Source organism: Empidonax traillii, unplaced genomic scaffold, assembly GCF_003031625.1.
Source record: "Empidonax traillii isolate 1590-97213 ecotype Southwest subspecies unplaced genomic scaffold, ASM303162v1 scaffold337:size667617, whole genome shotgun sequence".
Taxonomy (NCBI): Eukaryota; Metazoa; Chordata; class Aves; order Passeriformes; family Tyrannidae; genus Empidonax; species Empidonax traillii.
Genome location: NW_020955530.1, coordinates 454,686 through 469,183, shown reverse-complemented (window position 1 = coordinate 469,183; position 14,498 = coordinate 454,686). Strand labels below are relative to the sequence as shown.

At 44.0% G+C, this 14,498-nt stretch overlaps 1 protein-coding gene across 5 annotated transcripts in view; it reads right to left on the bottom strand.

Moving 5' to 3' along the window:
* The window catches only part of FGFR3 (fibroblast growth factor receptor 3), a 55,898-nt gene that overhangs the window by 31,315 nt on the left and 10,085 nt on the right, over positions 1 to 14,498 (bottom strand). For all 5 annotated transcript variants that reach the window (XM_027891990.1, XM_027891991.1, XM_027891992.1 and 2 more), the window contains exon 2: positions 3,428 to 3,691. In XM_027891990.1, coding sequence (XP_027747791.1) covers positions 3,428 to 3,691 — 264 coding nt within the window. The remainder of the gene's footprint in view (positions 1 to 3,427; positions 3,692 to 14,498) is intronic.

Sequence of the window (14,498 nt, the reverse complement as noted above, 5' to 3'; positions counted from 1 at the left end):
CTTTCTGGGTGTTCAACATGTGGCCAGAAATGTAAAGCACTACTTTAGATCAAGCCAGGCAGAACATCCTTTATTTTGAGATGCACTTGAGTTTTCTGCTGTTCTCCAACTGGCTTGGTGGAAGTAAAAATGCAAAGTGGGGGGGAAAAAGAAAAGGAGAGGAGGTGAGGGAGGAGGAGGGGAAAAAAGAAGGAAAGGCAACAACAAATACTTTTTCTTTGCAGCAACTGGAAGGACATTCCAGGCATATATTCACCATCCACAAAATCAACTAACACAGGAGCCATCTCCCTGCCTTAGACTGCAGGGGTGCATCGTGCTTTGCACCTTCTCTTTGGCAAAGTCTCAAAGACAACTTCAAGCACGTATCTTAACTGCAAATCCACAGTTGAGGTCCTGCTGGCAGCAGAACTAGGGAAATGCCATGGGGCTTGCTGAAAGTGAAGTGGATGTTTAGGTGTTTCGGCTGATCCGGCAGGTTTACTCAAGTCCTGGCGAAGGCAGACACTGAGCCAAATCCCCACCAGCATCGACAGAGGAACCAGCATATTCTCAGCTCTGCACTCTCAGATTAGGTTACCCATATATTAACATGTGATTAAAGTTTACTTCTGCTTTCCAGTGAATTCATCATGACCAGGGAGTAGAATAAATTTTTTAAACTAATTCAAAAACATTTTCACAAGGTCGAGGGAAGTCTTTGACCCTACTTGTGTTTAAGATAAGAGGTGCAGCTTAAATGTTAAGACCAAATATCCCATGTTCGTAGCTACTGTCCTATTCAGGTTACTGTAACATCCCCTTTTTCAAAAGGTGACTAAAAATTATAAGCTATTTGTTTATCATTTACTTAAATAGCAATCTTTTGCAGAAGTTGTCGAGTTATTTGCATCAGCAAGAACTACTAGATTATATTCTCAAAAGGGCCTTAATTACGAATGGAAAGGGGCTTGATTTGTTTAGTCACCTGTTCTGTAATGTTTAGCTTTGGGCATTTTGAAAGTCTGTTGGCTGGTACCAGCCTGCAGTCTGTGCTCATCACAGAGGTGCTGCTTCGCCACTGAATCTGAAGGCTGTTCTGTGCATGAAATGGTTGGAGAAATGGAGCTTCTGCCAACAGGGCTGGAGATCAGTTTGGGCATGCAGTCTCTACTTGTGATCCTCTCCAAGTGCTCAGCTTTTAAGGGGACAGCACGTTTACCTTTGTAAACTAGCAAACCACTCCAGCCCTTGTCTGTCAAGGGAGGCATTTTAAAGAGACCAAAACCTTTAAAGAGGTTAATCAACCTGGTTCTCAGCTCTGAAATGCCAGCTCCAGCATCTCCTTGCTCTACTTCCAGCATCAAGCATCTCACTGTGCACAATGAAGAACAGTCAATTTGTTGCAGACTCAGATCTCATGGCTCTGTGTAGGAAAATCCTGGTATGCCCCTGGTTATCTGGAAGCATCTCTGAAAATGGAACTTATGGGTAGATCGCTATTCCAAACACACCTGACCTAGTTTTACTCACTTAAGAAAACAGATTAGAGCAATTTTAGTTTGTTAGTGTATAGTTTTAATCCACTTTAACATGGAAAACAACTCCGGCCCCAAACATCGGGTATCCCCCTAAACGCCTGACCAGACACCTGAGCTAATTGCTGGCGTTACCTTTAAGAATCGGGAACACAAACCACAGATCTCTGATAACAATCTCATCTCTGCAGTGCCACGCTGAGCAATCAATACTAATTATGAAGAAATATCTGAGCATACGAGAGGCGCCACTATTGCCACAGAAAGCAGGGCTTCAAAGTTTAAAACGAGTGCTGCTGACAGCTAAAACAGAGACTCCCACATTACCAGCACTTTGGTGGTAATGACAGTGGGCTAATAGAATCAAAGACTCATAATGCTGTCAGAAAGCAGGTTCAGGTTACTCTCTAGTTCTTAAGCTGTTATTAGCTATTATTAGCAAAGAGGAAAAATACAGGGGCTTAAACCTTTTAAAAGCAGAGGATTATCAGTCCTTCCACTATTAAAAACAATTTCTCACTTTACGAACTTTTGGGGCTGGCAGCTGTTTCATTTGAGCGTGTAACCAGCTGCCCTCTCCTGCCTCCCTGCTGCCCCTTGAACTCAAAAGCATTTTAATGTCACTGAGAAAAAAACAGAGAGAGCAACATTTCTAACAACCTGCAGCTCCTTGGATAGTTCCAATAATCGTACCTAGTTAAAGAAAGCCTTTCAAGGGCCAAATACTTCTTTAACCATTTAATTGATATGACCTTGAAGCATTCACAGCAATCTCCAGTAACATTCAATGAAAAGCAGATGTTGGTAAAGGCTTGCTGAAACAAGCTTTTATTCTCACGATGGTTTGATTCTCTTACACAAAATCCTATTGCTGGCACGAGAAAGCTCTTTATGGAGTGGATGCGATTCACAATCACAAACATCTCCGTGTTTGGTTTTCAGACAGAGACCGTTACTTTTTGAGGGAACTCAACTTTTGGAGGAAAGACCTACTCTTCAAGGACGCTTGAAAAAGCTCCAACAGCACAAGGGAAAAGGAAAGGTTTCAAAACCTCAGATTCACAAGGGGCTAATTCTTCTGAAAACTCAGGCTTCTAATCCGTGTGATCAGAAGGTTTTCTATCTGCTCGCAGATGCAGAGCATGCACATGATGAGTATCCATCTACCAATGCATCAGCCTGAAATCATGGAGATGACCTTAGCTCTCTGGAAACAACAGATTTTTCTGGCACTCTCTGTTTAGTGATCCAGGCTTGGGCAGCTTGTAGCTGTTCTGTCCTATTGTCCTGATGACGAAAAATGTGGCCAAGCAAATGACAGCATGTGCTTTGCTAACACAGCACTTGTTTGCAGTATATGAATCCCAACAAGTAACTCTGATGAAGCACTTCTTTGAGATACACACAGTTTACAGATAAGCTACTTCTGAATCAACTACCAACTTGTGATAACAGATGGAGGGCAGTTTTATCAGCTACAACAGAGACACAGCTTTCAGGAACCCTGAGTTTTTACATATAATTCTGCCACTGATTTGTCACAGAAAGTGGAAAACGTCATTTAACCTCCCTGAGCCACAGTTCATTCACTCACAAAAGACTTCAAAGGCACACGTAGCATAGCATCTATTTGAGTGTTCAGGGGGATTTGGGGTTTAATCTGACTAGCCCCGTTTCTAAGTCTCTCTCAGTATTAACATCAAGCTTTAACATTTGGTATGGACACACAAGCATTCTTCAATTGGTTTGTCAGTCTAATCACTGTCAGGAGTTACCAAGAGATAGAGACCTACCAAGTACAGACAAACACCACAAATCACCATCTGTGCTGAACATGTGAAAGGGCAAAAATAAAATAAAAAATTAAAAAAAAAAAAAAATCACTGAGACAGCTGTATTTCTGCACATACCTGTAACTCTGACTGTAAAGTTTCCCAGGACTTCGTTGGAATGCCTTGGCTTGCAACTGTACAGCCCCGAGTCATCATATGACACATTGATTATCTTCAACAGTTTTTGTCCAATATGAGTTCTGTTGGTAGGTGAAATCCCAATACCATCTTTAAACCAGAAAACAGACACAGAAGAGCCTTGGGTGTTACAGGAAAGTTCAATGGTATCTCCATTTCCAAACACCAACTCTTCCAGAAAGGCGGTCTCGCTCCTCAAGTATTCTGCAAGGGGAGAAAGAAATGGAAATGAATAAATAAGAGCAAGTCTCAAGAGACAGAAAGAGCATTTAAAAAAGAAACATCTTATATTTGCCCTACTGATGCTTCCATGGGCCCAGACCTTCTCCTTGCCAGAGGTAAGCCTTGCCTGCCCCAGGCAGGTAGCAATGGCAAAGTGGCAACTGTGACACTCCAGTCAGGTCTCTGCCTGATCTGCAAGGATGGATTTACCCCTGCAGTGACCAAAACATGGCCACCCCACCAGATGTATCACAACAAACAGCACAGACCTCTGCATAGGGTCACCGCAACACCCAGTGCTGTGTGTGGGGAGGGGTGATCTGGCAGAAATGAGTGTGTGCTGACAAGTTCACAGCTCAGTCTCTGGATCTCCATTTGTTTATTCCCGCCAATCTGTCCACAAACCCTGCGAGACCCAGCAAGGAGCAGAACTGGGGACAAACCAAATTTCTCAGCTGACTCTGGGAGACCCAAAGGCAATGCCTGTGGGCTGAAGAAAACATGTGGAAGGCTGGACAGAAGATGGAGGCTGGAAAAGGTAAAATAAATGAATGAAACCACCACTAGCTCCCTGCTAAAGTTACTCTCTGTGCAACAAAGAAGTGCAGAACCAAAGACATATTCATAGGTTATAACTTTGCTGTGAAATCAATGCAATTACAGCAGCTACGAATACCTGAGGATGTATTACTGGCTTCAAGCTGCTCTTTTGCCTTGAAGTGAAAGAGCTAGAGCAGGCTATAAGAAAAAAATGTATTGCTTTTCTTATCAGGCATGTTTTTATTCTTGTCTAGATGTAAAGATTAAAAATATAAAAATGTTTCAGTCAATAGCATGGAAGGGTAGAAATAAAGAATTCTGTGAGCCTGAAAATGTGGTATTTCATGGGAGGTATCGTCTCGCAGGAGGCAAAGCCCACACTCACTGGGGTTACAAAGAACCTTTCCTCTGATACCTCAGCAGTAACTCCAACTCAAATATCTTAGGGTTTGGCCAGGATTTTGAGGTATTCATACAGTCAAAGGTTTGGAGTGTTGGTTTTTGGTTTGGTTTTTTTTTTTTTTATTTTTAACACAAAATTTTCCCTGAAAGCATATGCTTTCAGTAAATCAAAAAAGAAGACTGAGTTTAATCCAGCATCTCCTACCTATCAGACCAGCACTCATTGCAACATTGAGTGTTCACCCATGGTGTCTTCCCAACTGGGCTATATCTTTAGAGAAAACATGATTTAGAAATATTCTGGTTTAACTGCTCAAGCTTTTTCTTCCTTCCTCTAGACTATACAGATTTTTTCACTGCTACCAACTTTGGCTTCAAATTAAAAATCCCTGTGTACAGCTTCACACTTGCAGGATACTGATCTAACTTTGTTGACTCTGATGGAACTTCTTGCTAATTTCATCTACTGGGAAACAAACCCCACACAGCTGCACAATCCCTCCACCCTAAACACACCGTTTTACCAAAGCTGTTTGCCAAACGATCAAGACTTGTATATTTTGGCTTTTGTATTATAAACCTACTGAACAGGAACAAGCCCAGACGAAGCACAAGCCAAACTGTACTGCATAGCCATTTAAAAGCAAAGAACTCTTTCTTTAAAACCATAGTTAACCCTGGGTTAATGACAAAGCAACAAACTATTTTTATAAAATTTATATAGAGAATGCTGAAATGAAGAGGAAGGTCACTTTAGACTCAGCAGATGAACTGGGTTCTCAAGCTTCTTCTGTGGAATGAAGCATCATCTCTTGTTTCTGACAAGTTTATTTTGGCATCTCTACCCTCAATGGTCCCAGTTAGTGTCCAGCACATATTCTGATGAGAAGTTTAGTCCTCGTGTCTTTACTCCTACTGACCAGAAATAATATCTGGAAATACGTAGTGGTGAATTAAAAGGAGAATGGGTTTAATCTCACTTCTCTAAATGTCTTTCAAATTTCAGTTTATGTGTCTACACCTTAAAAAGTAAACAGGACCTAAACTGGAGACCTCCACAAAGTATTTAAATGTGCACTCAAATGCTTTTAAGCACTTTGCCCAACCGTGACCTTGGAGAACAAAACGTTACTGTCATTCCTTATAAAGCTTTCAAATACAGAGATAAATCCAAAAGTGTAGACAGTCTCATTCCCATGCTGAGAACAGCTGGAGTTTAGAGCAGGGAACCAGAGCTCACATCTCTCACAGGGTGCCCCAAGTCTAGCACCTTCTTCCTGCCTTCCAGCTGCAAGTACCTGCAACACCTTTTCCCCAAGAGACACCAAGACATGAAGGAGCCATGAAGTTGCCCCCTCTGAGGTCAAGTATCCAGTTACAAGGAATTGGAAGGGGACACAGCCAGCACAGCTGGCCCCAACTGACCCAAGGGATATTCCAGACCATAAGACATCATAAGGTTCAGCAATAAAACTGGCTAATGGAGGTGGAAGGGTATAAATTACCAGGGAGTTAACTCATGTAGGGGTTACAGGAGCCCACTCTGTCACTTGCCAGCAGAGCAGGGACTGCATGTTTGCAGCTTTAACGGGTTCTTTGAGGGAAGGTGGCAGTCTGGGTTGTGGGCTTCCAAGATATGACTAAAATTTAACCATTTATTCATTTAGTCAAGGTAATAATGAGTTGAGAACCACCAAGAGATGCATCCGATGGAGATCAGCTTTTGCAGCATCATCACTGCTGCTTGTAGCAAACATGCTACAGAAAAAGAGGCAATTTTTAAGCTGTTCAGAAGAGCAAAAAGGCAGCAGCCAGCTAGGAAACACCTTCCACAATGAGGAGCAGTTGGCCTAGCAAAGCTAAAATGTTTTGGTATGTATTCACTTATAAGGATAAGATACTTCATCTCTGTAGCTGCTTGGCTCATCCCAGTGACAATTCACTTTCCGTGTGGTTCGCAGCTCCAAGTGCTTAAGTGTGTCAGTATTTCCATCAGCTGTCTGCTCCTCTTAGACATCAATACTTGATTCTGGCTGCGCCTGGAAATGTTTTATTTTTATTTTAATGCACGCAGCTCTCAAGTTTATTTTTCAGGCACGAAAGGATGAGGAGGTGGAGGGTGGTGAGCTATTAATGGGTTGCTTATGGCCCCCAAAAAACTCCAAGCCAACCTAGGGCCTGGCTAGTGCTTTCCTCAGTGTTAGGCACTGTTTCCAGGTGCTGCTGCAGTGCTGCTGCTGCTGAGGACTGCTCGTGGGCACCAAAGGTCAACAGTGCCTGTGGGAGGCTGGGTGGGGTGAGGGGTCCAATGTCACCTCACAGGGTGATGGCTCCAGGACATTCCATCCATTTATTTCTCTTCACCTGTGTTTTCTCCCCTGCAATAGCTTCCCACAATCCTGCTTTGCAAAACACCAAAGTGTTCAGGAGCCTCCCAAGGAACTGCTCTGGTGGGCTGCATGTATCCCCCACCATCATCCTTTCCCTTCATCCTGCAGCAGTGGAACATTCACCACACAACTAAAACCCCACTGGGACTCTCCTCCACCGAGGGCTCGAGGCGCATGACTTTCAGTACCACCAGTAAGAGATTCCTCACACTCCCTTGAACCCTGGCAATCCCCAAGAGGCTTTTCAGGGTTGCTTCACAGCCCAGTGCTGGAATGGACTCAGGCTCATTTCTAAGCGGATCATATTTTTCCCTTTTCAAGCTGGACAAGCTGTATTTGGCATGTTAACAAGCAGAGAGACAGCAGTGCTCCACGCATTTCTCTCTTCAGGTTAATTTGAAAACGTTTCTTGTTCTATGTATTTTATTGCACCAAATCCACCGTGACAGGATACATTATAGGATCACAGAGCAACAGCCATACCAGAGCATTCTCCTGTTGAGCTTGTTACCCCGTTCCCAGGGGGATCATAGGAATTCAGTCACTGAGCTGGTGAATAATTGCTGGAGGGGTACAGAAATCTCCAGCATCAGTGGGATGAACATAGCCATGATGGCAAAGAACATGTAGACTATCTCTGGTGTCAGACCAGCACCGTGCCCTACACACTTAGCCCTGCTTTATTCTACATAAATGTCCTACCTAGCCCACAGAATTATTCACCCAATGAATAATATTCAAGTGCTTTTTTTCACAATACCTGTGTGTCTGTTCCTGGGATGGAGTTGCTTCCCCACCTCACCTTGGGACTTCTGCACTGGGAAGTGCAAACTCCAAAAGGGAAATAAAAAACTTTTTTTGCCAAACATCGTTCATTTTGTACCAGTTTAAATGAAAAAAACCAGCCAGGAAGGGTGACAAGTGGCCCCAGTGCCACCTCCCCACAAGAACCATGCCATGAATGGGAAACTGTGCCACAACCCCATTCCCTCTGTCTCCCCAGAGAGGCAGACGGGCCCCGGGGGAATATTAAAAACCACCAAACCAGCCCCAGGCCCTGCACCACTGCAGCCCCTGTGAGAGGTGGGCATGATAAGATCGTGGGATCACCTGTTTACTCAAGAACCTGCCTTCTCAGGGCAGATAAGATCGAGGGAGCGGCCTCCAAGCCAAGAGAGCTCACCTGAAGTCACTGCAAACCCTCACTGCACTGCGGGGAGCTGACAGGGTATTTTTTTTTTTTATATGTACTTTTGGCAGTAATTTATGCAAGGTACAGCTTCCTCTCCTTCCTGCAGCAGCCATGACTGTGCCAGAGGTGGAGCATCCCTGCATGGCTATGGCCCTGCCGTCCCAAAGGGCACCTCACAGCCTGGCACAGAAAAATATAATATAAAATACACCCATAACATTACGGATTTGGGGTATATTATATGTTATTAGAAGTATTTTATAAAATATACATCCTATCCTCTCTCTTTCCCCCATTTTCTTCCCTCCTGAGGCCAGGACCCCTCTCGCAGCACACTTCCCAGTGTCAGGTTGCAGCCATACTGGGAAGAAGGGCTCTGGCAATCCCAGCAGCACAGGATGCTTTGCAGAAGCAGTATCATCTCCCAGAATGGTGTTCTGCTGGGTTATCTCCCCTGCTCAGTGGGGTTCCCACCCAGAAATAAAATACTGCAAAGAATAAAACATCTGGCTGTATCTGTAAAAGACTAAACTGACAGAAAAACGTGTCTTTAGGAAATTGTATCTTAAAAAAGGGTTTGCCTCCATCATTTCACAGAACCACAGAACCACAGAATGATTTGGGTTGGAAGGGACCTCCAAAGATTATTTAGTTCCAACCCTCCCGCTATGGGCAGGGACACCATCCACTAGACCAGGTCACTCAAAGGGGCCACCTCATCTTTCACCTATTGCACGTAATTGCTTAGAGGGAGGCAGTTCTCCTAGAAGAGCTTAAAACAGCTTTCCTAATAACAATAATAATAATGCAAAGTAGACTGTCTATACTGTATTACCACTGCAGTGGCCTATGCAATTGTTACTGGATAACTTTTCTTCCAGAGACATTAACAAGTAAGTGTGCTGCTCTGCATTACAACCCTGTGGGGGTTTTCTTAGATCTGTTTTAGGAGAAAAGCAAACTTTTTTTTCCTAGAGAATTAGCAGAACAATAACCAGGTTTAGTTCTGTCATATGCAGCTTTCTTTATAAACAAGAGATTATGGAAAAGAATAAAAAAAAAAAAAAAACCTCTGGTGTTTAGTTTGGCCATCCCCGACAGAGACTTTGGAAGAGCTTCCAGAATGGAAAAAGCAGATGTTGCAAATCTGCCTTATCTACAGAGCAACTGTTGACTCTGTTGTGCAAATCCTAATTTACATCTGCATGAAAGGTTTCAGAGATTAAATGGCATTCAAGGAGGAATATTAGCTTTTCTCCCTCCCTCCAGCCCTTCTTTGAATGGATTTACTACTGGCAATTAGCTTTCTGTTCCATCGGCCAAGTAGAAAACAGGATTCATCAGGACTCTACAGTATCCTCCTTTTAATGGACTGTTTTCTCAGATCACACAATTCAGATGCTGAGAGTTGGAAGAAATAAATCGTCACAAAGCTAAAACAGTTACAAAAACACTTTGGCCAGAAGGATTTCTCTCTGACACTTAGAAAGTCCTCAGCAGGACAAAAAAACCCACCAGAGAACAAATCAAAGGGGTCTCCTGGCTACATCTAAAAAAAATGAGAAGGTAAACCCCCTCAAGAGGCACAAAACTTTGGTTGCTGCTGAGAGCCCACAGCCAGTCTCAAGCACAGCCTTCAGCTGGAACTTTGCTGCCTTAAAGGAACAGACAGTGATGGGGAATTTTCCTTAAAATCTGTCCAGACTGTACAATCACTTTCCTTGGTTCCCCACTCAAGATACAAAACAGGGAAGCAACCACCACTCGTACATACCTAGGCAGCTCAGAGTCCTACACGTCATTTTTTTAACAGAAATAAAAGAACTGATACGAAATGCCCTGCACTTCATCAGTGGTCCCTGAAGACAGGGAGCAGCAGATGGGAGGCAGCATGGGGACGGCTGAGGTCCCCAGCCTACAAACTCTTTGTGCTTTTCCTCCAGGAGGGCAGCAATGAGCTGCACCAGTTCTCAGCAGCCCACCCTCACGGTGGGGATGACATCAGCCCCAGCCTGGCACAATGAGCACATCCTTGCAGCTATTTGCCCACATGTCACACAGCCCACCTCACCCAACCGCGGTGGCCAAAATGGTCAACCCAGACCGCTCCCTGCTCAAGGCAGAGTGACGGGATGCCCGCTGGGGCTGATCCTTGGTGGAGCACAGGAGACTGTGTTGTCATCCTTTCAGTGTCTTCCTTTTGTTGCTTCTGAAGAACGGTGGCCAACTTGGCCTCAGCTTTCGCACAGCACAGCAGGGGCATCCCGGCTTGATGCTGACGGACAGATCCCACCACGAAACGGCTGATGTTTTACATTCCTGCTCCACATGCCTGAGGAAGTCCCAAAAAACCTCAAGCGTTGCAGCAAGCAAGCAACTACCACAAGCCCTTCCAAAGCCAGTGGTGGTAGCGATGGAAACTGAGGCACGGAATGAGGTTTCCCAGCATCCCAGCGGACTGGGCAAAGCTTGTCCCCAGACTCCACCAGAGCAGAACTTGGTCTTGCTAAACTGTGGAGGCCCTGAGATCTTCAGTGCACCACACTGTCCCTCCTGCTTCACCAGACCAGGTTACCTGGACAGGTTTTGTAGGTGAAACGCACCAAGAAGTCAGTAAAGTTTGCAACAAGGATGGCAGCTTACACAAATGAGTGCTCCACAAAGCATAAGGAAAGGAAAGCAATTTTATCTTTGAAAATACTTTTAAACCTTCTTATAAGGACTTAAAAGAATAAGCGCACTTTCCTGAATAATTACTTTGAGTTATTTTTCCTGGGATCTTCTTCTACACTCTCATTTGCTTCCTAAAAATCCTTCAAAAATTAAATATTGTTGGGAGTTTTGACCTCCAGAGTGGGTTTTCAGCTATTTAATGAATTTTATCAAAGCTTCACCACCTCTTAAGTGCTCTTGCAGATGAATTTTTAAGTAATACGTAGGTTCACCAGGTCCAGACGCTTGGGTTTACCTCAGAGTAACTTCTTAAGGGATGCAAATGCTCCTGTTCCCTTTACAATTCCCAGGCTAGCTTTGCCCTGGCAGCTACTTGTGATGCTTTTCTGGTACTTGTGACGCTTTTCTGAAGTGGGCTTTAAGATCACATGGCACCAGAAAAAATTTGCCATAAAGCCCCCAACCTTTCCCCTTCGGTTCACAGCTATGCAGCTCCCAAATCCCAGGTCCTCTGCATTTCCCTTGCACTTTTAATGTGCACTCCTCTAATCTTCATTTAATGCAGGCAGCTGGCTGCAAATACCCCCAAACAATGACTTTAATCCTAAGTATCCTGAAGCCCCCCCCTCCTTGCTTCCCGCACCAAAACTGAAGAAAAAAAATAAAAAGAACAGCCTCAAGACAGCAAGATGGAGAAATCCAAGCTATCCACTGGGCCAAAGGAGCAGAAAGACACAATGAGCTAAATTTTGCCTGGTTTGCTAATTAAAAACGGAAGCTACCCCACTCCGGAGCCAAGGCGGGGACGTGGGGGGAGTTTTCATGCTATTCAAAAAATCGGCTTCCAACTGGGACCATATTCACTCCACATTAATTGTCATTCCAACTACGAGTGTCCTAGTTTCAAAATGAAAACTACTCTCCAGCGTAGCTAGTGAAAACTAACACCAGTTTCGAGGCATTAAACAAAATTTATTGATTGCATTTTCCCACCCACTAAAACTTTAATAAGCATTAAACCTCAAACTCCTGGCCTCGTTTCCTCCCTCTACCCTCTCTCTCCATAAAAAGGGTCAGGCTCCCCTATATGGAGATTAGGACTTAATGTTTGGTATTTGTTTATGAGCCTATCAATTGCCTTTATTTTGGGGGGCCGGGGGGGTTAGAGTTAGGGTTAGAGGGGGGATGCACATTTAAAAAAAAAAAACCTCCTCTTGTACATGGATTAAGAGAGGGCAAAGGTTTAGGGTAGTTTGGATGTTTTTCTTCCCAACTGATTGTGGAGTTTAGATATAGGATGGATCATGTTCATGTCAATGAAAATAACTAAATATTCCCCTTTTTACAAGTTTCCCATGAGTAACATATAATGCTATTTTTTAAAGATCCCTATTTCTCAGTAACAAGATGCAGAACTTTCAAGTCTTCTCTGCTGGCTGTTTTCAGCTGTGTAAAAGGGAAAAATAATAATAATTTGGGGGCCACTCAGTCTTCATACTTAGTAAAGAAAATAAAGGTCAAACATTTGAAATGCAAAGGTCGGTGATTAAGCCCAGAAATCCATATCTAGGCATCAAAATGAATAGCCAGATTTTGAGAGTGCTTAAGCAATTTAAATGCAGAGCCTGACCCGGCTCAGCATCTTTTAAAACCAAGCTTGTTATTTCAGAGTCTCAAGCGAGATTTAGGTGCCAGGTACCTAAATTGGAGAAATTTAACAGTAATCTCCTTTTGAGAAGTCTGATCCACTTTAATCTGAAGTCGTGAATGACAAACAATTTTGTTACTTATAAAATACATCTAACTAGAGCTTTGTCCTTGTGCTAAACTCAAATCTTATCCTTCAGCATTATTAGAAAGAGTTGAGAGAGATGGTAAAAAAAAAATGTCAAAAATTCTTTTATTTCTCCTCTTTAAAGAAGGCTGCTAAAGGGATTAGACAGCTTTGAGTTCACTGCTCTGTTAAATCAACCTTACAATATTTTTTCAGCTTGTTTGACTTGCTGTTTGTGTATACATTTGTGTTTTCACCTTTCTGCATTCAAATCCCACCCTTAGCGTTTGTTCTGAGCTTCTCACAGGAAACTTAGTCAGTTCTTTATTTGTATTAAGTCTACAGAGTTATAGAAAACAGACTTGGAAAACAATCCCTAAATTAGCAGGACTTACCGGCTTCCATGCATACGCACATACACACAGAGCATTGCATGCCATCCAACCCCAGTGCAGAGCTTTATCATTTCCAGCAGCAACACAAGGGCATCAGGTTGACCAGAACGGACCTTTTAATGGTCTCCTGCAACCGTATCTATTACACCAGGGTTTGGACTCCACATTACAAATTAAGAGAGAGTTCAAGGAAGTCATGCGTGTCTCAGTTCCCACTGCCTTCAAGCAGTTTTAATGCCCCCGAATAATCATCTTCTACAAACTGCACTATGTTAGGATTCAGTAATGCCAGAAGCAGGTTAGACACTTCTCTGCAAAGCTGTTTTAATGCTGCTGTAAGGAAATGCAGGCCCTCAGCAGAGGGCCATTTCCAGCATCCTGCAAGAAGACACGGCTGGCCCTACCTGCAAGAATGAGGGACCTTCCCATAGGCACTTTGGGATATCTCCCCCATCCTCCAAAGTCTGATTTTCCCAGATTTTCCCATCCTTTCCCCACCAGAAACATTTCTAAAATCTCCTTCTTTCTGTGAATGAGTATCTAAGTGTCCAGGTGAGATGATGCAGTTGCAAGAGAAAGGATGGCTGCTGCAGCAGGCAAGCCAAGAGAGAAAGAAAACAGTCTTCTCTCTGGCAGATGGAAAATACAGATGATAGAAACTGAGCCCAGCGGCCACCAAAGGGCTGGATTTGTCTGAAAGTTGGGAACCAAAGTTAAGCTCCTGCCATGCTCCCTTGGGTGGGATGAACTACCACCTTGTGCCACTAGTGAAGACAGAGTTAGACAGCCTCCCTTGATATATAACCCCAGCAAGAGCTGCCCACAGCATTTTGGACCCTCCACTCCCTTTCCCAGTGTGGGTTGCTAATTCAGGGTCATCTCTTCTTCCTACCTGCCCTGAGACACCATAAATTGCTCCTCCAGCTGCTCCTTCTCATCCCTAAAACAGCCAGGATCAAGTGCTGGGTGAAGTTATTCCTGCAAAGACTACAGCCTTGTCTGTGTTTTATTTGCACGGGGAGGAGGGGGCAGAGGGGGAGAAAACCTCTACTTCAAACATTTACACCTATTTTGAAAGCACCTGAGGAGGTTTCAGGACCTTTTTTGGCCACAATTAACACATTCCACCCACAAGATGACCTTGTTCAGAGCATTCTGATGGCTCCTTACAGGCAGGATTTGCACTGCGAGGAGTCACCAGATCCAGGATCAGGTGGGCAGGGCAGCTCAGTTTCTCAGGCAGCGACCCACCATCGAGATCAGAGTGGTGGATACAAACCTGCCCCTATTTGCCCCTGCACTGAGGGAGACATTGCAAAGGAAAACCCCTGCTGCTCCCCTCTGCCACCTCTGTGCTTCCCATCCATTCCAAAGACTTCCATGATGGAGAAGCCTTCTCAAATTTCAGGATGCCAGCATGCCT